The 27,500-nt window shown below is 34.7% G+C and overlaps 4 protein-coding genes across 4 annotated transcripts; 3 read left to right on the top strand and 1 right to left on the bottom strand.

The window, feature by feature from the left end:
* Positions 1-4,732: 4,732 nt before the first annotated feature.
* On the bottom strand, positions 4,733-5,684 carry LOC145625307 (uncharacterized). Its single transcript, XM_081678366.1, has 2 exons — positions 4,968-5,684; positions 4,733-4,855 (listed from the first exon to the last, which is right to left on the bottom strand). Exons 1-2 carry the CDS (start codon positions 5,682-5,684, stop codon positions 4,733-4,735), a joined length of 840 nt encoding a protein of 279 aa, XP_081534492.1.
* A 1,801-nt stretch (positions 5,685-7,485) lies between these two features.
* On the top strand, positions 7,486-12,949 carry LOC145624125 (importin subunit alpha-like). Its single transcript, XM_081677082.1, has 11 exons — positions 7,486-7,857; positions 8,033-8,129; positions 8,554-8,645; positions 8,763-8,894; positions 9,661-9,846; positions 9,945-10,108; positions 10,191-10,269; positions 11,029-11,157; positions 11,267-11,394; positions 11,482-11,853; positions 12,446-12,949. Exons 1-10 carry the CDS (start codon positions 7,645-7,647, stop codon positions 11,849-11,851), a joined length of 1,590 nt encoding a protein of 529 aa, XP_081533208.1. The 5' UTR covers positions 7,486-7,644; the 3' UTR covers positions 11,852-11,853; positions 12,446-12,949.
* Positions 12,950-13,612: 663 nt separating this feature from the next.
* On the top strand, positions 13,613-16,300 carry LOC145615854 (uncharacterized). The gene is made up of 3 exons (XM_081670783.1): positions 13,613-14,092; positions 14,196-14,576; positions 15,585-16,300. The coding sequence occupies exons 1-3, from the start codon at positions 13,687-13,689 to the stop codon at positions 15,944-15,946; spliced, it is 1,149 nt and encodes a 382-aa protein (XP_081526909.1). The 5' UTR covers positions 13,613-13,686; the 3' UTR covers positions 15,947-16,300.
* A 7,860-nt stretch (positions 16,301-24,160) lies between these two features.
* Positions 24,161-25,500, top strand: LOC145615838 (U4/U6 small nuclear ribonucleoprotein Prp31 homolog). The gene is made up of 2 exons (XM_081670782.1): positions 24,161-24,334; positions 24,789-25,500. Exons 1-2 carry the CDS (start codon positions 24,203-24,205, stop codon positions 25,203-25,205), a joined length of 549 nt encoding a protein of 182 aa, XP_081526908.1. The 5' UTR covers positions 24,161-24,202; the 3' UTR covers positions 25,206-25,500.
* The last annotated feature ends 2,000 nt before the right edge of the window (positions 25,501-27,500 follow it).

Raw genomic sequence — 27,500 nt, 5'->3', positions numbered from 1 at the left:
ACCCATATTTGTTAGAGGAAAATGGGTTATCTTGAAAAAATCAGTTAAGGAGATTAGAGTAATCGGTGTCGTTTTATATATCATGTACTCAATATACACATTGTAAAATGGTAATATCAAGTAAGGTTATTCACCGATCCAAAACAAGACCAGACTAGACTGAACACTAAAAATTTTAAAATTCAAGATTTGGAGAACAAGATTGATTTTTCTTGGACTAGACTTAGACAGGTTATTTGAACAGTTTTTCAATTTTTTCTATACTTTTAAAATAATTTTTACCACATTATGCCAAAAAGAAAAAAAAATAAGAAGAAGAAAATGCATGGTTAACCGATGATCAGTGGACTCTTCTTCGTCTACTACTGAGACTGACTGACCTGTTAAGTGGTATGAAGTCGCTTATTAAAGCATAAGGATTAATTTTCTCTGTTAGAATAGAAAGAATTCTGCCAAAATGAAAAAAAATAAGAAGAAGAAAATGCATGGTTTATTGATGATCAGTGGACTCTTCTTCATCTACTATTGAGACTGACCGACCTGTAAAGAGGTATGAAGTCGCTTATTAAAGCTTAAGGACTGATTTTCTCTATTAGAATAGAACGAATTCTTAACCTCTTTTACACCTTTCCTTTTCTGAGAAGGTCTAAGATTTACCGACTAATGTACGAGAATGTCGTACTATTCTTTATCTTGACCGCAGCCTCCCGGGTAAGGGCATTTCTGCTTCACTCTACTCTAAGAATATAGTAGCCGTCATTCAAAACAAGTTTCTCACTCACCGGTCGTAGCTTCGTTCCTCCGCTGTGGTTGTGATCCCCCCGTGGGTTGGGGGTCGTGTCCTTCGAAAATCCGAATTCGAGGTTGGGGCGAATTCGGTTTTCTCAATTGCCTTGTTGCGTGAAAATTTGTATCGAACTGTCCTTTTATTCCTATTTTTAAGGAAAATAAGGGACTGGCAGCTGGTATATTTGGTTACCCCCGTCGCGTCGTTCGCTTTCATGCGTGTGAAAGTAAGGTCTCCCTTGTTTAAGAGTAATTTGAATATAATACTTCCACTGCTTAAAAAAAAGTGGGGAGAAAATTCGGTGTGCAAGCTAACTTAAGTAAAAATAATTTATCTAGAGGGGGGAGACTTAGTGCAAGGAGAAGAATGGCCAAGGGTGTTTAGAGTAGTATGCTGGTGGCTTTGGAGATGGAAAAATGAGAGGTCTTTTACTGATGAGCCGAATATACCGATCAATTACATCAGCTTCATTTTTGCTTGTGTAAGACTGATCAAAGAAGCAATTAAGAGGGGTGAGTTGTTGTTACAGCAAGGAGGAAAAAGAAGGAGGGATCAAGTCTTCATCAAGTGGGTGAAACCGAATGTTGGTTGGGAGCTAAACATTGATGGCGCAGCTAGGGGCAACCCGGGTGCAACAGAGACTGGAGGGCTGATCAGAGGTACTTGTACGAAGGCTGAAACCGAGTGTACGGAGTGCTTTACCTTAAAATGTGGGATTTGTACTTGTACGAAGGCTGAGCTCGTGGATGTTATGAGAGGCTTAATGGTTACTTAGAATGGAGGACATCGTAAAGTGCACCTTTCGATTAACTCGGAGGTAGTAGCCTAAATGTTCGTTGGTGGACAATATCCCCACTAACTCTCCCTATATTCACATGATTAGTAAATGCAAGGCCTTGATTTCTCATAAAGATTAAAAGTTTGTGATTTCGCATTGTTATAGAGAGGTTAATCGGGCTGCAGATTTGCTTGCGAACAATAGTGTAATGACAACTCAAAACCTTGAGCTTTTAGAGGCGATCTCGAGGGATCTTCATACCATTTTATTGGAGGACTTGGGAGGTGTGGTGATATGTCTATTTTATATGGTATTTTACCCCCGTCCCATGGTCACAATTAGTAGTGTTTTTGGATCGTTAGAGCCACTTTTATTACTAATTGGTGTTTTCTAGTGTTTTCGTAGTTTTAGTTGAGTTTTGTAAGGAAGTACGCTTTTGGAGCATTTTCTCGGGATTTTATGGAGCAAATACGGACATTGGAGGAGCACGACCGCTTTTTGTAGCCCAAGGCCGGTTAGAGTTATCAAGCCGGTGTTTAAGGGCTCGACATGTGAAATACGAGCATTGGGCCGAATGGTTAAAGCCCTTAAGTGGAAATCCGAAGATGGGTTAAGAAATAGCCCAATCGAAGTCCAAGGTTCCAATTTAGGCCGGGCCCGATCGGGCAAGCATTGGCTCGATCGGGCGCGGCTGCCCAGAAGCAGGATGCGAAGAAAAAGGCGCGCCCGATCGGGCTGCCCTTCGCCCAATCGGGCGCGTGTTTCTGGGGAGGCTTCTTCGACGATTACTTAGTTTCTAATTAGGAGTAATTAGAGGTCTTGTATAAGTACGATTGAGTGGTTTTAATTTGTTTTACCCTTCTTCTTAGACTTTCTCTCTCTCTACAAACTCCATACTTTGTTCTTGATTCAACTCCTTGTTTACGATAACTTTGGTAATATTTTCCTTTTTATTAATTTCAGTATTTCTATTTCTTTATTTCATCATGTCTCCTTTAATTGCTTTATTTAGTTTAGAGTTAATTATGTGTGAGTAGTTTAATTCTAGGGTTTTGGGGAATCCATAATTAATATGAAGGACTAATTTATTATCATTGATTATTGACATTGCATGATAATTTCTTATTGAATTGTTTTAATTCTTACAATGAGATTATGAATCGAGCACATGTGATTTGATTGTAAAAGTATAGCAATATTGAATTGATGAATCGAGCAGATGTTAATTTGATATTAAAGGCTATTTTCAATAGGAACTTAGACTTATTAGATTGCGAGAGCCTGTTAGGTCTTCGTTGATTAATAAATTGCAAGAGCCTGTTAATCATGTTATATGTGCAATGTTAATTATTGGTTGATTTGTTTTATCCCGGATTATTAATTATTGGTAAACTTGTGACCCTAGGCTTCATTATTATTGATTTTCTCCTTAAACTTGATCTCTAGTATAGTTTCTTCTTTTTACAACAACAAATTGGTTACTTGATAGTTTAGATTACTCTTAATTAATTAGGAATAAATTAACTCGTTTTCCTGTGGTTCGACCCTTCTTCCCTATCTACATAGTTAGTGGATTTAGGTATTATTTTTGATTTGGTGGTGATTACGACTTTAGCCTGTCATGTGGCTTTACCTCGTATGGTGCCAAAGACTAAGATTTTCTAGTTTTTGTGCCCTTATGGCATTGTTGTTAGTTTCCTTTTTTTGTTTTTCTTTTCTTTCTGTTTTGCTTTTGCTTTTCTGCTGTTAATGTTTGTTTGCTTGGGGCTTTGCCCTTCTCCTTCACCCAAAAAAAATAAAATAAAAAAATGCAACACTTTGACTAAAAGTGTTTGGTCAAAGTGTTGTAAATATTATGAAACAAGTGAGATAGCTCATAATATTAACTTTTTTATAGCACATTAAAGATAAAAATTAAACATTACAGTAGCTTTATTCATAATATTTTTTTAAAAAAATCCGGTCCAAGATACGTATTTAAGGGTTTTGAACCGGGCAGAACTGAAGACTAATTTTTTAAATCTCACGATCCGAAGATCAAACTAGTTTCTTTGCTCTAGTCTAATCCATTATAGAACTCCTTTATATCAAGTGTATTCAACACATTTTAACAAAATGAAACCCTTTTTAGCAAGTGTTAATCCGTCAAAATTAATACCAACCTTTAGATCCGTTATAGGTCAATAATGAATTACAAAATTTGATGTGCCAAATGCCTATAAAAAGTCATAGATGAGAAAATATACAATAATAATTGGTTTTAATTTCTCACCAAAACAAGACCAACATGCCGAAGCTTTTCTATGGATTCTCGAAAAAAAAAAAAAAAAAACTAAGGGTTCGTTTGACATCCCTGTGTTTTTTTTGTTTTTTAATAAATCATATGATATATGTCATATAATGAATTAAAAACTAATCAAACTTATTAAAATAATGATAATTTTGAAAACCGACAACAGAGAAGTGGAAGCACCTTTTCTTGTTTCATGTTTGGTTTTTTGTTTACAAAAAAGTAAAAAAAAAAAAAAAAAACAATGTCAAACAAGCCCAAGGTATGATTAACATTATGGCTGTTCATCGGTCCAAGACCGGACCAAAAATTAAAATTTTAAGAACCGAAGACCGGAACGATTAAGCTATGACTAAATCCGGACCGGATCGAAAGAATTGGTCCAAAACCCGGACTGGACCGATTTAAGAATTTTTTAAAAAAGAATTCTAATTTTTTTTTAATAATTTTATGAAAAACTCGAAAAAGTAAAGGAAAATCTACACTTTAACGTCTTCTTCTTTTTTTTTTTTTTTTTTTTTTGTATATTTAGTATAAAAAAGCCCATAAATGTAAAGTATTCTAAACTTATTAAGGATAATCTTAACTATTATTTAAGGTTTAACGCATATTTTTAATAAAAAAATCGGTCCGGTCCAAGACCAGTTTTTATAGGGTTTTGGATTGGATCAGAAAAATACATGTCTAAACCCGAAGACCAAACCGATTAATTCAGTCTGGTTCGGTCCGATCCATTTTTTGGGTCCGGACTGATGTATGAACACTCCTAATTAACATGATTCGAAAATCTATGCAAAATATTAAATGTTACTCCGTATTACGGAGTACTTTTTTTTTTTTTTTGAAAAGCTCCAAGAGCTAAGATTAGATAAATAAATTAGCCAACATCAAGTTCTGCAAGGGATAACACTCCTTGCGGGAAGCTATCAACAAACAAATGCTCAAAACCATCAGGGGGAGTTGCCTCGCCATAAGGTGAGCAACACAATTTCCCACTCTCCTAATATGACAACAAGCAAAACTCTCAAAATCCATACTCATGGAACGAATGTCATCCACACGAAGTCCACAGGTGCTTTGCCAATCTTGTGTGATCTGATGAGGTTGATCACCGAGAGAGCATCCGATTCTAGCTCCACCTTGCTAAACCCAAGCTCACGAGCTGTTTGCACACCCATTCTTGCTGTCATTGCTTCGAGAACTTTGACAGGAGGCTTCTCCATGAAACGCTTCACTCTTGCAGCCACAATGACCCCTTGATCGTTCCTTAAGACCGCACCAATACTCGAGGAAGTCTCGGATAACACAGCAGCGTCTGAATTTACTCTGATCAGGCCAGCAGAAGGTGCTCTCCAAGTCGATCTAGATACAGTAGCAAGGGGACATACATTGACAGCCGTGGCATAGGACTTATAATCCTTTACTAATCGAAGAAAACCCAGGACCCCAACATCTCTACATTGCCACGTATTCTTAAAAACCACGGAGTTGCGGTATGACCATGTAGCCCAGGTATACGCGACAAAAGTCAGCAGCTCACTTGAACCAACCTTCCCCTTCATCCACTCATACAGCTCAAAAAAACTGTCATAAGGAGCCTCACAAATTAGCTCAGCAAAAGGAGATAAATCCCACACCTGCTTCACATTCGAGCAAAATAAAATGGCATGAACAATACTCTCCTGCTGCTCATTACACAAGCTGCACATCTCATCTGTCCTCACATGTCGCTGCTGCAATCTCCCAAAAGTAGCCAGAGACCTCGTGCAAGCCCTCCACAAAATTGACGAAGCTTTGGAGGTCCATCTAAATTCCAAATTGAATTCCATGTTTCTGCCCTATCTCCCCCAAAGCGATCAGTCCAGCCACGAACATGTCCCATTCTAGCAAGCCAATAGCCCGATTTAGTAGTATAAATACCATCAGTAGCAGGCCACCAGTACATTGAATCTGTGGTGTGATTGAGACTCAAAGGAATAGCTTGGACAAGAGAGATATCTTCGGCAACCAGATGTTGATTCAAAGCATCCACATTCCATTAGTGTCTATCATGGTCGATGAGGCTTGTAACACAAAGGTCGGCAGGACTTTCGACATTCAAAGTAGGGACTTTTGTCACACTGTCTCCCGGCAGCCAAGACTCATCCCACACATTGATTTTACTTCCATCACCAACTCTCCACTTAAGACCATCAACTAAAATCGATTTCGCCCCCAAATGCTACGCCACACGAAGCTCGGGTCATGACCTCTACAAGACGATAAAAAAGCACCATGTTTGAAATATTTAGCCTTAACGACTTTCGAAATGAAGGAATCCGGATTACGGAGTACTTAATATTGAGAAGATTCCAAGATCTCCCTAAAATCGGGAAGGAAGCTCTGACCACTTGAACTATGCCCCACTCTCAACACAAAGATAGTATCTTATCCTACCTATTCTTGATATTACCTGAGTAAGAATGCTAAGTTCGTTTCACCAAAACAATTATTGACTTTCCATGAAGCTGATGACATTCTTTGTATTCAATTATTGTACAAACATTATTTAAGAGTAATACAAATACCAATTAAGTTCAAATCTCCGAGATTTATAAAAGAACATTAATTGATACAATTGTGAAAAGAAAAAAAAAAAAAAAAAAAAAACCAAAACTCAATTAAATTGTTGTAGAACTAATTCAATTTGACATTTTTTTTAAATATTTTTTTAATTTTTATCAAAACATCAAATAAAACTATTATACAAGATAATTTTCTTAACTATGAAAGAAAATTAAAGTTACGGAGTATATATATCATGTAATAGTTTCTTTGTACTTCCTCCGTTCGATTATTATTGCAACAATGAACTTTATGCACCATTCATCACTCTTGTTTGACCATATAATATGATTTATACGTTAATCAAAATATAGTCATGTGGGATCTTATTAGATTCGTCTCATAAAATACTTTTACAATATCAACTTAATATTTTACTTTTACACAATTATGATATTTAGCATATAAAATGGGCTTTGGGATGCATAATTTCATCCTTGTTGTAATAGAGAATAGAGGAAGTATGTATTTTCTTTCCCACTCCTTATCCCCTCCCCACCCTTCCTTTATTTTAAAGGGTCTTGCCTTTTTAGTTTGAGACATGTTAACCTATATAAGATTTCGACTTAATACAACCCTCTTCTTACCGTATTAATACTCGTAAATAAATACCATCACACAAGAGTTCCACATCCGAACCAATACGAAAGTACTTAAATGGGGTTTGCATTGGATCATATTCCGATCCAAACTATGGTATAGTATCCCTAAAGTACATGGCCAGCTTAATTCCAGCCAACCTCCCAACACAAAAGCATCCCTTTCAAACTCACTCTTTAAAAAAAAAAAAAAATCAATCTGACGGCTGACGCAAACACAACGGTAACAAAATCAATCTCCTAAAAACAATTCCAAATTTATTTTTTTAATTTTACAAAACCTATCTTCAAATTTCAAATTTGAGTGGCACCACCCTGTAATTAACCACCAAATCCAACCCCCTTAAAATAAAATAATTATACTACCCTCTTTCATTTTCATCTGGTATTATACTCTTACTCCATATATAAATACCCTTACTTTCGCTTTCTTCATTTCAACATTCTTTCTCCCTCAATTCCTTCACCCTCTCTCAAAACCCTTGTTCAGTTTTTGATCGATTTCGATTATTTTCTCTCTCCTAGGGTTAGGGTTTTTTCGGGTGTTTGATTGTTGATTTTCGATCGATTCAAGGAGGAAGAAACGATGTCGTTGAGGCCAAATGCTAGGACTGAAGTCCGCCGTAGCAGGTACAAGGTGGCGGTCGACGCGGAGGAGGGTCGCCGTCGGAGAGAGGATAACATGGTTGAGATTCGTAAGAATCGTCGAGAAGAGAATTTGCAGAAGAAGCGTCGTGAAGGCTTTCAATCTGCTGCTTCTCAGCAATTGCCTTCTTCTGCTGCTCCTTTTGATAAGAAGGTATAATCGTACTTTGATTGAACTTTTTTTTTATTTGATTATGTAAGTAGGGTTTGATTTTTGTTTGTTGTATGTAGTATAATTAGGTTTTGAGTTGATTGATTAATTGGGGATTTTCTTAGGGATTAATTTGGTTAGATTATTGATTGTTGTGTTTTTTGGATTTGTGTTGTAGATTGAAAGTCTGCCACAGATGGTTGCTGGTGTTTGTTCAGATGATGGGACTGCTCAGCTTGAAGCTACTACTCACTTCCGAAAGCTGCTTTCGATAGGTTTATCTTCTGTTATTTGAATGTTGAATTCTAAGTGAATTTGAATATATTGAATCATCTGATTATTTTGTGTGTGAATTTATAGTTCATTTGATTAATGACATCGACTTTTTGCGCTTAAATTAGGCAAAGTCTTGTAGGTTGCTTGCTTAATTCAAACACATTGGATGGTTTAGATAGTTGTTAAACGCCACACTCTATTCAGTTTCTTGGAATCATATACTCGTTGTTAATTTGTAAAGGAATAAATGTATATGAATTTATTTGAAACAAATATGATAAAATTATAGTTCCTGAGGTTTATATGTAATCTGGTCTAGCTATTTATTTTTCAAGTTTTTGTGCTTGGTTTTTCTTGTATGATGAGTACAACAGTCAGTTGAGGTCAGTCGTTCTTACGGGATTGTACATGGTTGTTACACAGAGCGTAACCCACCTATTGAAGAGGTTGTTCAATCAGGAGTTGTTCCTCGTCTTGTTGAATTTTTGGGTAGAGATGATTACCCTCAGCTTCAGGTTTGTTTAAGTGAATTTGTTCTTTTAATCAGAAAATAATGAAAATCAGTAGTTTTTAGCAACAAAATTATTGGGTGTAATGCCACCTTATTACACTAACATAATGTACCTTTTCAGTTTGAGGCTGCTTGGGCACTTACTAATATTGCGTCTGGCACATCGGAGAACACTAAGGTTGTCATTGATCATGGAGCTGTTCCAATTTTTGTCAAGCTTCTTGGCTCACCAAGTGATGACGTTCGTGAACAGGTCTGTATAATTAATGCTTAAAGTCTTGAACACATGGTTGTGTACATATTTTTAATTGGATAATGATGTAGTCTACTATATCTGATTTTGGGGATTGGGCCTCTAGGGTGAGGGGAAACCTTGGCGGAAAGGCCCGTGCAAATATAATTTTGTTCTAACTATGTGGATCCCATCTGTTTTTTTAATTGTATGTTTTGATACTCCTCTAATACAATTATTAAATAAGGTTTACACTAGATGGATGTATAAAATAAGATTCTAAAAGTCAACCCCGTACAAGTCTTTTGCTTGTTGTAGTTTGCTAGGGAGTTAAATATGATTAGTAAGTTTTATATCGTGGAAGATCAGCCTTTTGTTTTACTGTCTGAAGAAGTTTTAATGTGTCTGGGCCGAACCGGAGTTAAAGCATTTGGCTTGTTTCATACTTCTTCCATTTTTTATAGATGAAATACTTTGATTTTTTTCACTAATAACACACTGTTCATTTATTATTATATTTTAAGGAAAACTATAGTCAAATGGGATTTTGTCTAACTCGTCTTGATGTATGTTTAATAATATTACTAGTATTTACTTGTTGATAATTCAATTTTTTAATGTTTGAAGTTGTGCACTGACAAACACGAAAATGAGAATGTTTCATCTTAAGTTGGATTAAGCACTTTCTTTCTTTGAGACTATTTCCTTTTCTTTCTGATCTTCTTTGAATGCCTAATCAATACATTCCATTTTCAATGTTATCTTATCTGCTCATTTTTTACTCTAGGCTGTTTGGGCTTTGGGGAATATTGCTGGTGATTCACCAAAATGTCGGGATTTGGTCCTTGCCCATGGTGCCCTATTGCCATTGATGGCTCAATTCAACGAGCATGCCAAACTGTCTATGTTGCGAAATGCCACATGGACCTTGTCAAACTTCTGCAGAGGCAAGCCTCAACCATCATTTGACCAGGTTATCCTCTTTAGTTTGCTAGATAGTACTCTGTAAGCTTGCATGCCAAGTTTCTGTTGTATCTGACATATTGTTCATTTTTATATTTGCTTGGTCAGACAAAACCTGCTCTTCCCACTCTTGAGAGGCTTATTCATTCAAATGACGATGAAATACTTACGGATGCTTGTTGGGCACTTTCATATCTATCTGATGGTACCAATGACAAGATTCAAGCTGTTATTGAAGCTGGAGTCTGCCCCCGGCTTGTGGAGCTTTTACTGTGAGTATTCATTTTTCAACTCTTGATGTACTCAAATTCCAGTTCTAAGTTCCTTTGTCTAATAATGCCATTCCTCTTACAGTCATGCTTCTCCATCTGTGCTGATTCCTGCACTTCGTACTGTTGGAAATATTGTTACTGGTGATGACATGCAGACTCAGGTTTGTTCTGCATATAAAACTTGTGCTGAATATATTGACTTGAGTGTATCCTTTATTAAGGCTTTACCAGCTAAATTTTCCTATGTATGCATCAATGCATGTATATATTGTCATTTTATAGCTCAATTTATTACACTAGCTGAGAAAAGAAAAACCTGGTCTTGGCTGAACAGTGGAATAGTAGTGGATAGTTGCTTTTTTGAATTAGTTGGTGCTTTTGATGCAGTTGGAAGCCATAGGTGACTGGAGTACCCCTTCATAGCTGATTAGTTATTTGACAACTTCACGACTTTTATTTCGTTAATTTGATTTCTGATTCCATTTTGGAGATTATAGTTTCCTTTGTATGTCTATTGTCTGAGCTCAGTTTAATAAGCAAGTTCTGTACTAGTTATGCTATGTTGAATATATGCCAATTTGGATTGATGAACTTTCTCTCCACTTATATATGATAGGAAGAGCATTATAGTTAGCTTGAGTTTTTTAGCCATAGCTTTCTATCAATTGGGGTTGCCCCCTCCTTCCCCCCACCCCCCCTCCCCTCTTTTATTAGGATTAAGGTCATATTGATGCTTTTAAATTATTCAGCTTGAAAATTTGTTTCTTATATCTGTGTGCAATCACAGCTTTGTGAATTATAGATAGTTGGATGAAGTGTAAGAGCCTTGTTGTTGTTGATGATTTTTTTCCCCTTCTGTATTTGGTAGCCCGTTGCCGTTGCCTCCTCCATTTCTCTTACCTCTTTTTACTTTTCTGCAGTGCATCATTGATCATCGGGCTCTTCCGTGCCTTCTTAACTTGCTGAACCAAAGTTACAAGAAGAGTATTAAAAAAGAAGCTTGCTGGACCATTTCCAACATCACTGCAGGAACTAAGGAGCAAATACAGGTAAGCAATGATCTTTTTGTTACAATTCATCAAGTTCGTACTTCGTACTCTTTCGAGTCACTATTTATTTATTTATTTATTTTGACGATCTTGCATTTCCTTGGTGCAGTTTGTCATTGAAGCTGGCATTATAGGTCCTCTTGTCCATCTTCTCCAAAATGCTGAGTTTGATATCAAGAAGGAGGCTGCTTGGGCTATTTCAAATGCTACTTCAGGAGGTTCCCCTGATCAAATAAAGTATGACTTTATAGTCTGATTTGTCGTAGTTTTGCTTGTACTTCTATATGCTGGGATGGGATAGCTCAGATCTTTTCTGTGATGCAGGTTTTTGGTGAGCCAGGGATGTGTCAAGCCACTCTGTGATCTTTTAGTTTGCCCTGATCCAAGAATTGTCACTGTTTGCTTGGAAGGTCTTGAGAACATATTGAAGATTGGGGAAGCCGAGAAGAATCTGGGTGCAGAAGGTGTGAATGTTTATGCTCAGATGATTGAGGAAGCTGAAGGTCTAGATAAGATAGAAAACTTGCAGAGTCATGACAACAATGAAATTTATGAGAAGGCAGTTAAAATCCTTGAGACCTATTGGATTGATGATGAAGATGAAGCATTGCCTTCTGCTGATGGTGCTCAAAATGGGTTCGAGTTTGGTGGGAATGATATCGCTGTTCCACAGGGTGGATTTAAGTTTGGTTAAAGGTATGAACTGCTTCTTCAATGCCTCTAAAACACTTGCTATGTTGATTTCATGTCTTATCTATTCTTCTTAGTGGTATGTCTGCATTATTAAAATCATATTTGAATGTGTATATATAATGTTTTTGATAACTAATGATATGTTAAAAGTATGTTCAGCGAATATTTTTATCCAAATTCTATTTTGGTTATTTTAATTAGCTGAATGATTTTATGCAGAAATTTAAAGAAGTTGATTTAAATCTCAATGTGGTGGATATGAAATTTTAGACCCCCCAAATATAGTTGTGCTGTGTGCTGGTAATGTAAAATTGTTGAGAGGAAGTAGTTTCTGTTTTGGGTGGGTGAAATTACTTTCCAATTCTTGGTCCTTGGGCACCCTTAGTTTTATCAAACATTTTTCTACTACACTCTAGCCAACTCTAGGTGGTCATTTAACAAGTTTCTTTCTGGAATATGCTTTTTCTATGTGCGCAGAATTATCTGCTACATATTTTTACACTTTGGCCAGAGTATGGAAATGATAATTACATTAGTCCTAGCTACCTTCAGTTTACCTAGTCCTGTTTTTGATATGTTGGTATAAAACTTGCAGGATGTGCCAGCGGAGTCTATTGAGGTCCCTAGTTTGAGGATTGATATATTGTGAGTATATCCAGATTGTCGGTCCAGTCCGGTCCAGCCACAACTATGGTTGAGGTGCTCGCTAAGCACTTCAACATTTGTGGAGCACACCCATCATCAACGAGTCAGCGAGTCCTCTTGGAATTAATATTTTGCAGTGTCCTAGTCAAGTCAATTCAACACAAGCAGGGGTAGTCATGCAGCTATATATACATTAAGTGCGTTTTTTTTTCGAGTCATATATAGTTAGGCTGCATAATAAGGATGGAGCAAGTGTATTTTTTTGATCAAGGGGTTTCCATCTCTATTTTATACACATATAATATGTACTTGGTCTTTTATCAGATGGGAAGCCCTCTTCTTGAGGGCCTATTCTATTTATGCTAAACAAGGAAGAGATATTTGTCGAGTCTGTAAGGAGTCGGATGTTGAATGAAGTTCAGTCATATAATTGTTCAGTTTTGAGTTTTCTTGATGAAGGTCCAATTCTATATGCATTGCTTTTATTATTACTTCTATTCTATACCCGTAGAAAATGAACAACAGAAACCAACATTTGTTACACTTATGCTTTGATTATATCTAACTATTTCCCCATGTTTGCTTAATCGTTGCTTCGATCATTTCGATGTGCCCTGCATTCTTTTATTTCATCTTATACAAGTCAGTCTGAAAATGACATATATTATGTTATGCTTGTATTCTTTGAGGTGCCAGAGTTATGGTGAACCGGTCATTAGACTCATTACATTGAATATTCATGATAAGAAAATATCTTGATGTGGTTGGATAATTATTAATAATTGGAAAGAATGTTGAACTCAATAAACTAATCTATTCTACTAATGAATTAATGATATAAAATTAACGCTAAGTAGCCATTAAGTTGAATGTGATATTATTATAACTGTCATATTGTGAAAAGACAACGATGCCCCGTTCATGTATAAATGAGACAAGCTATCTAAGGGCATTTTGGTAAGACATGTACTCTCAGTTCTGTTGAAAATTTTGAGTTTGTTTGAAGTTTCAGTTTTTATAATGGAGCGCTTCCAGGAAAATGGATTTTTGGAGTACAGTTTGTCTCTTTCGTAATCTTGGGCTATAATTTTTGCCTATATAATTGCAACACAGTTTATTATTATATGCTCAAACTAGGCCTCTTCATTTTTTTTTTTATATAAATTTTCTACATTCAGTCAATCATAAAAGATGAGAGACAAGCAAGTCTCTGATGAGGATGTATCATCGGAGGATGTATCATCAGAGTTTTGCTGGTGGCGAACGTGTGCCACAGCAGAAGAAATGAGTAGCTTGAAGGTTAGTAGCATCTCCGATGTAGGGAGTTTGAATCCAAGGCTTAAGGTGATGAGAGAAATGGAGAGGCTTGCAATGGTAGCATCTGAGGGTCTAGATGATCTTCGACACAGGCTCGTGGCTTACCGGGCTGGAGATATGTGGGTTCCTATGGGTGGGATTAAGAAGGAAGATATGGAGATCCCGCCAACCGTTACCATTCTCTTGGTTGGCTTTGCTGCAGGTGGGAAGAGCTCTTTGATCAACCTTATGTATAGTGTGCTTGGAAGAGCTGGGATCATACCCTTTGCTCAGACATCAGGTCAGACATTATAAAATTGTTGTGAATTTTCCTGTTTCTTAACTTTTCATCCATGAAATTTTTTAATATAAGGCTTCAATTCATTGTTATTGTTGTAAAACAGGAAGCTCAGTAAACTCTGAATCAACAACAATGTTTTTGGAGGAACACAATGTCTTAAGATCAGTGAGAGCAGGGTTCTGTGTGTTCGATTCAAGGGGGTTTGACTACAATGATCGAGCAGAAGAGAGCCTCATCGAACTGTCTCAATGGACCACTGAAGGAGTCAAGCACAATCAGCCTTGCAGCAGATTAAGCGATGATGAGACTTGCAACATTAACGCTGGATCAACAACAACATCAAGAAAGTATAGTAAGAGGCAAGTCAACTGTGCAATTGTGGTTGCAAATATGGCTGATCTTTATGATCGTTTACAGGCTGGTGATTCAAAACATTTGGAGGCAACAAGAGAAGTGTTTTGCCACCCTGGTTTGAAAAGAGGCAGTAAGTTTCTTTGTTATTCTTTTTTATCTCTTGATTTATTTTCATGAATTCTATTTAATTAGACAAAAGATCATGCACTTTTGTAGCTTTCCTTGCTGTTTTTTTTGACTATTTTCAACATAAGACTTTCAGAAACTCGTAATTATGTTTAATTCTTTATTTGTTCTGCTGCTTTCTGATGAGATTTGTAAGTAAAATATCATTAAATGAGTAGCAGATTTGTATAATCATTAAAACTTGAGGAAACCCAGGAGAAATCTCTTCTTAAATGACTAGCAAGTTTGTCTCTTCATATCAAGGTGTCCGTCCTATACAAAAATATAGAACACCCTCTTACATAGAGGATAGAACGTGAGAGAGCGTAAAATTATACCCGGGTAAAGGATGAAAGATTTACTTCACATCTCTACAGATCTTTATTGTTTAAAAGGACTTTTATCTTTCTATGGTAATTAGTTAAATTTAAACATATCTAGTTATTAAGAAAAAAATAAAAAAATAAAAAAATAAAAAAGTGTTTCCATATTGTAAAATGACCAAAACATAAAATGACTACCATCCTTTTCAAAATAAATGTCTTAGTGCTTGTTTATTTGGTTGCGTGCTTGTTTGACATAGTCAATAGAAATTCCTAGAAAATATGCTTAGATCTTTTGTTTGGTCAACATGAAATTGTGAAATGGAAGAATTGTAACTTCTAGGAATTACAACTTCACCTTGTTCATCCACACTTCAAATGAAGGAAGTCGTTTCTAGGACCTGTTCATATTTACTGAACTGAACTGAAGGAACTAAGTTGAAGTGAACTGATTGGAGTTGAACATAATAGAACTGAACTGAAGTGAAATTAAGCTGAAATGAACGGACCCTTAGAGTAGAACACAATAAACTAATATACACTACTACATGGAAGTTTAAAAATTCACTAATTGAGGAACATTGTACAAACTACAAAGAGATTGAATTGTTCATATGAACTAACGAATGATTTGGCTTTTGTTTGTGTAGATCAGAACCCAATCTTAGTACTCACTCACGGTGACAAACTAACAGCTGAGGAACGTCTTGACGGTCGAGTCAAAATATGTCAATTTTTGGGAATTTCTGAAACAAGTGGAGTTTATGACATTGTTTGCCTCACTGAGTGTGGAGTCCTAGCTGAAGAATGTGACCCGGTCACTGCATACGCCCTAACCGAGGCTGTTTACCGGGCATTGCTTGTGTCCGACATGAGCCATCTTCCTAAGAGAAACTTCAAAGATAGAGCACTCTACGTGGTTTCATGGTTACTATGCTTGATTGGTTCTTTCTTTGCTTTACTTGCTCGTCTCTTCTCCGGTCCTAGTCAAAAGTACCGCAAGTTCAAATAGAGGTGACTCGCCGGATTTGATGTTTGTTCATGTTGATCTATATAATATACTCCGTAATTAGTAGGGGTGATAACCTAATCAAATCATCCTTTTGGATGAAATAACAGCTTCGAGCTGACTTGTTTGTACTTACGTCTTATTTAAGACTTATATTTGTTTGTTTGAACCTTGCTTAGCACATCTTGTGCATTGCCTGTTGGCAATCTGCACAAGAGATTACCTTCCTTTGTATAAGTTTTTATTTACTTTTTTCGCGCTAGATGCGTTTACAGAAATGTATGCATGATGATGCTTGAGTCTTATCTCATGCCATGTTTTGTTAAAAATGTTTATAATATTATACTAGTATGACTACTTTAGTGTATCTCCAAAGCTCAAAGTAGCAACTTTTTGAATACTTGTGATGAACTGATGATAGTGACATGAAATTGAAGAAAGTTCAGTCATGTGAACATGTAGGTAATTGACAAATGAATGGTAATTGTTTTTTGCCAGTCTTTTGTCGATTGGACCGAATTAACCGCTCCGATTCAAACTATATGAAACATATCTATTGGAGTAAATATTTACATCTGCTACTTCGGTTTCATTTTTATTTTTTTTTAACTTTAAAGTATTATTTGTAAAATATAAAATATTTTAAAGTTTTTAAACATATGAAACGGTTGTAGTATATTATATCATCTAAATTAAAGTATTGAATTGTCAATAAATTCAAACATTTAATTGAAAAAACCTCAACCATACCAAATATTGATCCCTAGATATAAATTGAACCGAAACGAGTACGCACAGCTTGTTTGCCAATAAAGCATGATGTGTGCACCCGGTTAAATAAAAAAAAAGGAAAAAAAAATTAGATGTTAAAAAAAGAACATGTTTGTGTTTAACAATGAACATGTATTATCAAAGAACATAAAGATTAAAGACATTACAACAAGAGCGTGATAAAAATTTATTAAAATTTTATGAAAAAAATCTTTACCAAAGATATCATTTCCTCAAAAATAGTTCACTTGCTCCAAAAATTCAATTTTCCACAAAATTTTAGTTCTTTCTCCCTAAATTATTTTCAACTAAAAAAAAATTTAAGATTTCATTTTCAAATTAAATTTCAAAATAATGTAGGTTAAAAGAACTAAGTTATAATATAAAGAATATATAATTCATACTCGAAGAACACACCAATCAAACTTAAAGAACATACAATAATTAAAAAAAATGATATATGATAATAAAAATTGTGCATCACTCATTATCTCAAAGAACATACAAACCAAATTCAAAGAACATACTTTATATATTGAAACCCAAAAAACATGTTTAATCAACATATGTTAAAGAACATAAGTATAAAAGAACATATTATCAAACATATATAGGTAAGTTTTTTGTTAAAGACGGTATGTTCTATATCAAACAATCGTATATTTTTTCCGCCTTTTGGGTGCACCATGTTCATGGTGCACCCGGGTGTACTTTCCTATTTTCAGTTTGCCAATTCTATTCGGGTAGTTAGATGGGAAGAGTATATGCCTAGTCATACTTGAAAATGTAAAGCTACTCTTCGCTTCATAGCCTTGCTAGACAATAATGTGCCAATTCTAAAGCATTTTTAGTACTTCGTCGATCTTCTTTTGTTTGCCTCAACGAGAAACTATCACTTTACTCCCACACTCGCTACATTTGGTTCCACCAATTTTCTTTCTCATCGACTTCATCCAATTAGTTACAAAAACAATATAACCCCAATGATGGAAACAAAATGGGTACATTTTTTACCCATTTGTTTTCTTAAAATTTACTCGTATTATTAGCAACAACAAAAAGTAACAAATGGAGTATCAATTTTTTGCAAATCTTTTGGTCGCTTTCAATTGTATTTTGTAATGACTATAAAACCATAATACCTCCTACATTATGTTGTGTTTGCAGAGAAAAAGAGAAGAATATATATACTTCATCTTTTTGGGGGGTCTATTATGCATTTATGCTACCAACTAGCTGTTTGTTTAGTATTGGAGGAGAAGCAAATACGAGAACAATGCCATTTTTCTAAGATAACTTACAGAATTGGATGACACATAATTTGTTGGTGAAAGAAGGGATATTGTCCTAGAGATGATTGACGCATTTGCTTTGCATCTACAATATGGTGGGACAGAATATAGCGAAGAAATGCCGAAATTCATCACGACATTGTATTGTTTACTTGTTTTTGCAGCTGAGTATTGGAGAGAGAGTTTGAGGACAATAACTTGAATTTAGCTGCGTCTAGGGGTGTACAAAAACTGGCCCGGACCAGAAAACCGACCTAAACCGGACCTGTTGGGACAGGACCTGTAGATTCAGGTCCGGTCCCGGTCCTTGAAATTCAAGGATTTTGGGTTTCAGGTCCGGTCCGGGTAAAACCCGGAATTTTCAGGTCCGGACCTTAAAAATCAAGGATTCAGGTCCTGGTCCATTCACGTCCGGGTCAGGTCCGGTTCGGCTTTGGACCGATGTACAGCCTTAGCCGCGTCTGCTGCTGCAGTTAGAGCTGTCAAAAGCTGACCCGACCCGAAATACCGACCCTAACCCGACCCTAACCCTGACCCGTCTGAACCCGGAAAAAATGGCGACCCGAACCCGACCTAACCCGACCTGAAACCAACCCTTGACCCGAGCATTTGAGACCCGAACCCGACCATGACCCGACCTAGAGAGGACCCGACCCGAATGTGACCCGTAAATTATTGACCTGAACTGAACCCGACTCAAACCCGAGAATGACCCAAACCCGATTTAACCCGTCAAAACCCGAATTCAACCCGACCTGTTACTAACCCGACCCGTGCCTAACCCGACTCGATTTTAAACCCGACCCGAAATAAACCCGACTTGTTATTGACCCGACCCAAATTCAACCCGACTTGTTATTGACCCGACCCGAATTTAAACTCGACCTATTACTAACCCGAATTTTAGGATTTAGGAATTTTTAGGATAAAAAGAGTACTCCGTATTGATTATTGAGTTTCAGGCTTTTTTTTCAATTTATTAACATGGATTCTAATTATAAAACAAAAGTGGCCTTTCTCATCTTACTTGACTTATCTCTTACATAATCCTCGTCAAAGAAAAACTGAACTGGACAGCAGCAAAAAAAAAATAAAAATTTAAACAAAAAAATAAAAAATACACGGGACCCAGACAATAGCAAGTCTTTCTCATCTTACTTGACTTATCTTTTTTTTTTATTATTATTATTATTTTTTTTTTTTTTAAGGGAATTCAAATCTTTGACTTGAACCACACCCGAGACCGACTTGAAAATGACTCGACATGATTATAACCCGCAAATTATAGAATTGCCAATTTGAACTCGAGAATGACCAGACAAGTTTAAATGACCCAACTTGATTGTAACCCGCAAATTATTAACTAAACCCGAGTTGAACCCAAGAATGACCGACTTGGAAATGACCCGATTATAACCCGCAAGTTTTTGACTTGAACCAAACCCGACCCGAACCCGAGAATGACCCGACTAGATTATGACCCGCAAATTATTGACTTGAACCGAACCCGACTCAAACCCGATAATGACCCGATTTGATTATAACCCGAAAATAATTGACTTGAACTGAACCCGACTCGAACCCGAACAAGACCCTAACTCGTTTAAACCCGTAAAAACCCGAATGTAACCCGACCTGTCCTTCACCCGACCCGAATGTAACCCGACTTGTTATTGACCCGACCCAAACCCGACCCTAACCCGATAAGATGTATGACCCGATGTGACCCAACTCAAGCATGACTCAACCCGAACCCGACCCGCATAGGTTCCGACATTAACCTGTACTGACCCGACCCGATATGACTCGACCCACACTAACCCGACTCAGACCCGACCCATTTACCCGAATTGACAGCTCTAGCTGCAGTAAAGGTATTCAATCAAGTAAGAAAATTTTGTGAAAAACTACCTATTATAGTCCAGAATTTGCGAGAAACTACCTATTAAAAAAATATTGTAATTGACTACCTAACTTTTGAAAAATGTTGCAATTAACTATCTTACGCCGAATAATGAAGTTTGACCAAAATTTTCCGGCGTTGACTTGATCACGTGACACTTAGTGACCATCGCGTGGGAAAATTGTGAGAAAATTTGGGAAAGAAAAGGGTCATTAAGTGTCACGTGATGGTCACGCGACCAAGTCAACGTCGGAGAATTTTGATCAAACTCCTTCATAATCCGGCATAAGGTAGTAAATTACAACATTTTTCAAAAATTAGGTAGTCAATTACAATATTTTTTTTAATAGGTAGTTTCTCGCAAATTCAGGACTATAATAGGTAGTTTTTCACAAAATTTCCATCAAGTAATTAATGGAAACATACGGTTTTTACGTGTTGGTTAGGTTGCACCACCAAAGGGATGTGCGCGCATAGTTGAACATGATGTAGCGAGAGGTAGCCCTGATGAGACTTATTTTGGCCGGGGCATGGGTGGTGAGGTCTCAGACATTGTTTTTACGAGGGTAATCGAGCTGCATATTAGTTTGTCGGCCACACCAAAAATTAATTTTGACACAATTTATTTTCATTGTGAAGAAACAATTTTTAATGCCCCTCACAAGAACATGTGCCAAATAAACGAGATTAATTGTAAAATAATAAAAATACTAGATGAAGCCCTGTGCGATGCACGATTTGTTTGATTTTTTTAAAATAATTTTTTTTTTTTTTGTATTAATGTGTTGAAATTTGTTATATATTTAGATAAAATTCCTAATATTAAAAGATAATTTATAATTATTAATTAATTTAACCTTAAAAATTTCATTCACCAATTTTGCCTATGTGACATTTGAATTATTTTATTCTAAAAGAAATTAATAATCACTTATTTAATTGGCTACGACAAAAATTTATAATCATACATGGCGCGCTAAAAAAATTAAATCCTACGTGGCTCTTCAAAAACTCGAGAAATAACTCCCCTTTATATATATATATATTAGATTATATTAGATTTATAAGATGAACTAGTTTTGTGCCCGTGCGATGCCCAGGTTGTTTATTGAATTTTAAGATAAATTTTTAATCTATATGTCAAATTTTAAAATATATAGTTGATACAAAATTAGTTAGGAATTGATGTGTTTTTGTGACAATTTAAACTATGTAGCAGACATGTAATGATTAATAATAATAATAATAATAATAATAATAATAATAATAATAATAATAATAATAATAATAATAATAATAATAATAATAATAATAATAATAATAATAATAATAATAATAATAATAATAATAATAATAATAATAATAATAATAATAATAATAATAATAATAATAATAATAATAATAATAATATTGGTGAAAAATATTTCTTGACCCGTAACCTGAAATAATGACCCTGTTTGAAATGACTTGTGACCAGATCCGATCGATAATGACTGGTCTACACATAGTAATAAAATTATATTAGATTGTATATATTATTTAAATTGATTATTAGAATATATTATAAATAATAGATGTGGTGCATTTTGAACTAATTCCTTCTCTCTAAAAAAATATTATGATACAAAAATAAATTTATATGATAATTTATGAGAGTTATAATCTAATTATTTTTTGAATAAAATAATAATTCAATTTGTACATATGAAATATTGGTAATTTATCGAAAATAAAACTCTAAATTAACAATTGTATTATAAAATTCTATCGAAATTTGATTGAAAATAGAATTATAAACTAATTTTTTTATTCTACAAATTGAATTCTATATAACTCTATCCTACGTGGCGCGACACTTGGCGAAAAGTTTAAATGCCAAGTGTCGCTGTCTCGTCGCCTGGCTAAAAGTTTAGCTTTATATATTAGTTACTAGTTTTGTACCCGTGCGATGCCCGGGTTGTTTATTGAATTTTAAGATAAATTTTTAATCTATATGTCAAATTTTAAAACATATCATTGATACAAAATTACTTAGGAATTAATGTGTTTTTGTGGTGATTTAAACTATATAGTAGGCATGTAATGACAAATAATAACATTGGTGAAAAACATTTCTTGACCCGTAACCTAAAATATTGACCCTGTCTGAAGTGACTCTAGATTGTAAAGTATATTGTTTTAATTGATTAGAATACGTTATAAATAATGGATGTGGTGCATTTTGAGCTAATTCCTTCGCTCCAAAAACATACTATGATACAAAAAATAAATTTATATGATAATTTATGATTGTAATAATATTTTTTTAATAAAATTATAATTTAATTTGTACATATGAAATATTGATACTTTATCGAAAATAAAACTCTAAATTAACAATTTTATCCTAAAATTCTATCCAAATTTGATTGAAAATAGAATTCTAAATTAAATTTTTTATCATACAAATTGAATTCTATATAACTCTATCCTACGTGGCGCGACACTTGGCGATGGCCCGTGCGATGCCGGGTTATTTATTAAATTTTAAGATAAATTTTTAATCTATATGTCAAATTTTAAAATATATCATTAATACAAAATTAGTTAGCAATTGATGTGCTATTGTGATGATTTGCTATCTAGTAGGCATGTAATGACTAATACTAATTTTGGTGAAAATATTTGATTTAATACATTAAAAAAAAGTAAATAAAATAAATGTTCAAAGCCCGTTGGGTTGACCCTATGGGTGAGCAAACCGGGTACCCGGTCAAAATTTTAGGACCCAGACTTGGAATTGGTCGGAACCGGGTCCTAAAATTCGGATTCAGAATTGGAATTGTTTCAACCGGGTCCTAAAATTTAGGAATTGGTATTGGAACCACCGGGTACCAGTTCCGGTTCTGGGTACCCACTTATGTATGTAATTGTTAAAATATAATACAAATTATAATTCTTATTTTAGTTAGGTTCATTTTTAGCGTTTAATACTTATATTTATATATGCATTAAGCTATTTGTATTTATGTTAGGTATTTATAATACATTTTTAATATACAAATTAAATACATTCAACATAATTATTTAAAATTTATTTATTTTAGCATATATTAGGTAACCGGGAACCCAACCGGTTCCGGTTCCAAAAGGTTGAGAATTGGAATTGGAATTGGTTATAATCGGGTCCTTAATTTATACTCGGAATTGGAATCATCGGGTCTAATTCCGGTTCCGGACCCGCCAGTTCCTAACTGGTTCCGGATCCAATTCTGGGTACCCGAAATTTTTGCTCAGCCCTAGTTGACCCGAACCCAAAACTTTGGGCAAGGGTTGAACATGTCTTGACTCGTAACCCGAAGTGCCTCAATCTGAGATGACTCATGACAGGTCTACGTAGTAATAAAATTCTATTAGTTGTGAAGTATATTATTTTAACCGATTAATATATATTATAAATAGATGTTTTACATTTTAAGCTACTTCTTTCACTCCAAAAATATTATGACATAAAAATAAATTTATATGATAATTTTTTATAATTATAATCTAATAATTCAGTTTATACCTCTGAAATATCGGTATTTTATCGAAAGTAATAAAATTTAAACTAACAATTTTATCCTAAAATTCTATCCAAATATAATTCTACATTTTTTTTTATCTTATGAAATCTATTTAAATTTATCTAACATGACGCAACACTTGGCGAAAAAGTTAAAACGTCAAGTGTCGATGTCTCGTCACCTGGCTAAAAATGACTCTAGATTGTAAAGTATATTGTTTTAATTGATTAGAATACATTATAAATAATGGATGTGGTGCATTTTGAGCTAATTCCTTCGCTCCAAAAAAAATACTATGATACAAAAAATAAATTTATATGATAATTTATGATTGTAATAATTTTTTTTTAATAAAATTATAATTATTCAAATTTGATTGAAAATAGAATTCTAAATTAATTTTTTTATCATACAAATTGAATTCTATATAACTCTATCCTACGTGGCAAAGCGCCAAGTGTCGTTATCTCGTCGCCTGACTAAAAATTTAGCTTTATATTTGTATTAGTTATATGATATGATATGATTAGGGTTAATTTTACACGGACAATATTAAATCACTTTTTTACTAGTACAAATAAACGAGATTAATTGTAAAATATGTATAAGATAATAACCTAACGAATATAAAACTCTATTATATGTAAAGTTTCCTAATCTAATGATTCTTAAGTCTTAGTCCGTATAACTAAATGCGGTGACACCACAATTAGACACAAAACTGAAAACTCTATCGTCAGGTTTAACAATGGCGATTGAAGAGGAGATTAAGCAGAAGTCAGGTTTAACAATGGCGATTGACGAAAGCAAGCATGAGGACAATGATGATAATCATGTATCTGCACTTTGTGGATCATCTTGCTACCCTGATATTATACAGGTAATCTTTCCAGCACCTCTTTTTTAATTTATTTTTTCCCGAATTTTTTAGTCAATCCCTTTGTTCATGGCTTTGAATTTTTTGTAATTCTGTAAGGATTTCGATGACCGCTTAATTCAACACCATAAAATCGGAGGTTTTTGACATATTTTCCATCAAAAAATCAGAAAATTGAAAACAAAAAACGAAATCAAATAAATCTTAGGGTTTTCGTTTGTTGTTAGGGTTAAGATTTATGAAACTAATGAAAGTAGATATAATTTCATTATTTCTGTGCAATTTTCAACAATGTGTACTTCGTAGTATTTAATTTCAGAATTTCAGTTGATAATTTGGCAAAAAAGTTTAAGAGCTGCTTAAAGTTCATGAGGTTTTGTTTATATTTGTGTCAATTTCAATTTTGTAGAAGATAATTTTATGAGGATTTCAATAATTCAATGGTTGATTGTGGCAGAAATTTGAAGAGCTGCTAAAAGATGACGAGGTTCCTTCTTCTTGTGGAGTAGAATTGGCGGGAAAAGTTGAATATCAGCTGATTTTTGATTGTATTCAACTATTGGTAAAAATTGAGGATAGTGTGTACATTCTGTATGCTTTCATCCGTGACAATTATGGCCGAAACATTCCTGAAGCTGAGTCCCTCGTCGCACACCCTATTGACTATGTTCGCGCTGTTAAGAAGGCTGGTTTAGAAATTGTTGATGAAGCCTGTAATCAAGTGCTGGATCTTGTTTCATTGAGGAAAAGGCTCCTTGATTTTGTGGATAGCAGGATGGTGTATATTGCGCCGAATCTCTCTGCTATTGTTGGAGCAACTGTGGCAGCGAAGCTGATGGTGGCAGCCGGAGGATTGGAGCTGTTAGGAAGATGACAGCGTGCAATATCCAACTCCTGGGATCTCAAAGGAGAAATCTGAATGGACTTTCCACACGGCTACACTTTGGCTGTCTTCAGGAGTCGGATATATTGCAAACCTTTCCCTCGGCTTTGACAACAGGTGCTAGCCTTGTGCTTGCTTCCGCGTGTAGTACTGCTGCACGCGTAGATTCTATGGGGAAAGACCTTACTGGAAATACTGGAAAGAATCTGCGAGAAGTGGTTGTTAACAAGATTAATAGATATTGTAACGTTGGTAGGGAACATTCAGGTACTCCCCCTGTGCTTCTAATTCTTGCATTACGTATACCTGATGGTAAGGCTTTGGCTGGTTTATCTTAAGAGAGTTTGATGTCAGGCGAGTCAGATTGCAAGAGCAATTGAACAAGGCAACACAAATGGCTTTCTAAATATGAATGTAATTATGGATAATATTCATTATGACATTTAATTGTTTATGTTGACTATTTGAATCTCTGAATAAAGTTGTTCTTCATTAGAATGGTAAGGTTTTAGCTTTATTCAACTTTGAGATATAGTTTCAGCCTTTATAAATAAAGAGACTCTGTTTGATACTCATGGCAGTTGTTTTGCTATAGAATTTGGGGTTAAGAGCAATGCATATTGTTGTGAGTATATAGGTTATGCTAAAAGTATTGCTCATCAAATCATCAATCCAGTAGAGGTAGGTGGTCCTTGTTAGAGCGTGTACTCTGCCGGATTTTGAACACCATTCTTGTTTTGTAAATATGGTTGTTGGGCTTATTATTTGGAAAATTTGTCAGAAACAACCTTTTAAAGTATCCACTATACAATTTCAGACCACATTATAATTTTTTTTTATCAAAGACAACCAAATGTTACTATCTGGCGTTGACTCTATTTTTCCCGATGTTGACCACTAGTGTGCAACGCACATGAACTCGTATATTGTTTAATACACCAATTTTCCCTCCATTCACTCATACTAAAAGAGAGATGAAAGAGAAGCAGGGGTTTTAATAAGAGTTAATTAGAGGGAAAAGGGGTGTATTAAGCAATATCAGAGGTCACGTGACTCGCACACTCGTGGTCAACATCGGGAAATTGAGTCAACGCCGGAAAGTAACATTTGGTTGTCTTTGATAAAAAAAATTTATAATGTGGTCTGAAATTGGAAAAAAAAAAATTTAAAGGTTGTTTTAAATAAAGTGGATACTTTAAAAGGTTGTTTCTGACAAATTTCCTTATTATTACTGTGGGTGTGAAGTGCAAAAATCAGGGGACGAGTTGAAATCTTTTGAATTTTTCATAGAGAGGGGTAGGTTGTCGCGGCAGGGGTGTAAGGGAGGAGGTTTGGGTATTGGCGGATCCAGGATTTTTAACTAGGGGTAGCGTTGAGCCATTGAATAATAAGTGGAAAAAAAAAAGGGTTAAAATGAGTTATTATATATATATACAGCCTTTATATCTTAAACATTTATTTTGGTATAAAAATTTTTATTTACATGTATGAAATAATTTATATTTAATTATCAATATAATGTAATGATCAAATTTTAAAGTACTTTAGATGTTCAAAACATTACCTTTCTATGTAACCTAGGTTTAAAAATTAATACTTTGTATATGGTAATTAATTTGTACTAGTGTATATTATAAATTTTCTTATTACTTTACTCATATATGTATAAAACAAAATAGTAAATAAATTACTTACATTTATGTATTGAAATATAAGTATGTGCGATAAAATAATAAGAATTTCATCAAATAAAGGATTTTTTTTATAAAAAAAAAAAACAAAAAAAAACAAAACTATGATTTATATCATTAAAAGTATGAGTATATATTTATTTTACAATTTAAATTTATAAGATTTTTCATAAATAATTAAATGAAAGACTCTGTTGTGAACAGGTCTCTTCTAGTTAAAGAAGCAAAAAAAAATCAAGAGACCCTTTGAAACTGAAAGCATGGGCGGTAATAAATAGGCGGTCTCTTTGATCAACTTTTTTTTTCCTTCTCTTGTCCAGGGGTAGCATATGCTATCCCTTGTGCCTTCCTAGGTCCGCCTCTAGGTCTGGGTTGGCCGGCACGGGGGTGGGGGCTGCTGGAAGAGGTAGTGGTGGAGGTTTATATATATATATATATATATATATATATATATATATATAGGGGGAGGCTCTCGTGAGAAATTTTCTTATGTGAGAATTTTTCTTATGTGAGAACACTCTTTATGTTCTAAATTTTTACTCGTATGTTCTAAATTTTAAATTTGATGTTCTAAACTTTTCCTTAGGTGTTCTAA

This window comes from Chenopodium album, chromosome 3 (genome assembly GCF_948465745.1).
Source record: "Chenopodium album chromosome 3, dcCheAlbu1.1, whole genome shotgun sequence".
Taxonomy (NCBI): Eukaryota; Viridiplantae; Streptophyta; class Magnoliopsida; order Caryophyllales; family Amaranthaceae; genus Chenopodium; species Chenopodium album.
Note: the sequence above shows the minus strand (reverse complement) of the source record. Positions and strands in the feature narration are given on the sequence as shown.

Bases quoted from the DNA above. Each gene is read 5' to 3' on its own strand.
- LOC145625307 (XM_081678366.1), bottom strand. From the start codon at position 5,684: ATGGAATTCAATTTGGAATTTAGATGGACCTCCAAAGCTTCGTCAATT. The intron at 4,856-4,967 runs GTGATCAACCTC...TTGTCATATTAG, and splicing joins TAGAATCGGATGCTCTCTCG to GAGAGTGGGAAATTGTGTTG.
- LOC145624125 (XM_081677082.1), top strand. From the start codon at position 7,645: ATGTCGTTGAGGCCAAATGCTAGGACTGAAGTCCGCCGTAGCAGGTAC. The intron at 8,130-8,553 runs GTTTATCTTCTG...GTTGTTACACAG, and splicing joins CCGAAAGCTGCTTTCGATAG to AGCGTAACCCACCTATTGAA. The intron at 11,158-11,266 runs GTAAGCAATGAT...TCCTTGGTGCAG, and splicing joins GAACTAAGGAGCAAATACAG to TTTGTCATTGAAGCTGGCAT.
- LOC145615854 (XM_081670783.1), top strand. From the start codon at position 13,687: ATGAGAGACAAGCAAGTCTCTGATGAGGATGTATCATCGGAGGATGTA. The intron at 14,093-14,195 runs GTCAGACATTAT...GTTGTAAAACAG, and splicing joins ACCCTTTGCTCAGACATCAG to GAAGCTCAGTAAACTCTGAA. The intron at 14,577-15,584 runs GTAAGTTTCTTT...TTGTTTGTGTAG, and splicing joins CCCTGGTTTGAAAAGAGGCA to ATCAGAACCCAATCTTAGTA.
- LOC145615838 (XM_081670782.1), top strand. From the start codon at position 24,203: ATGGCGATTGAAGAGGAGATTAAGCAGAAGTCAGGTTTAACAATGGCG. The intron at 24,335-24,788 runs GTAATCTTTCCA...TGATTGTGGCAG, and splicing joins GCTACCCTGATATTATACAG to AAATTTGAAGAGCTGCTAAA.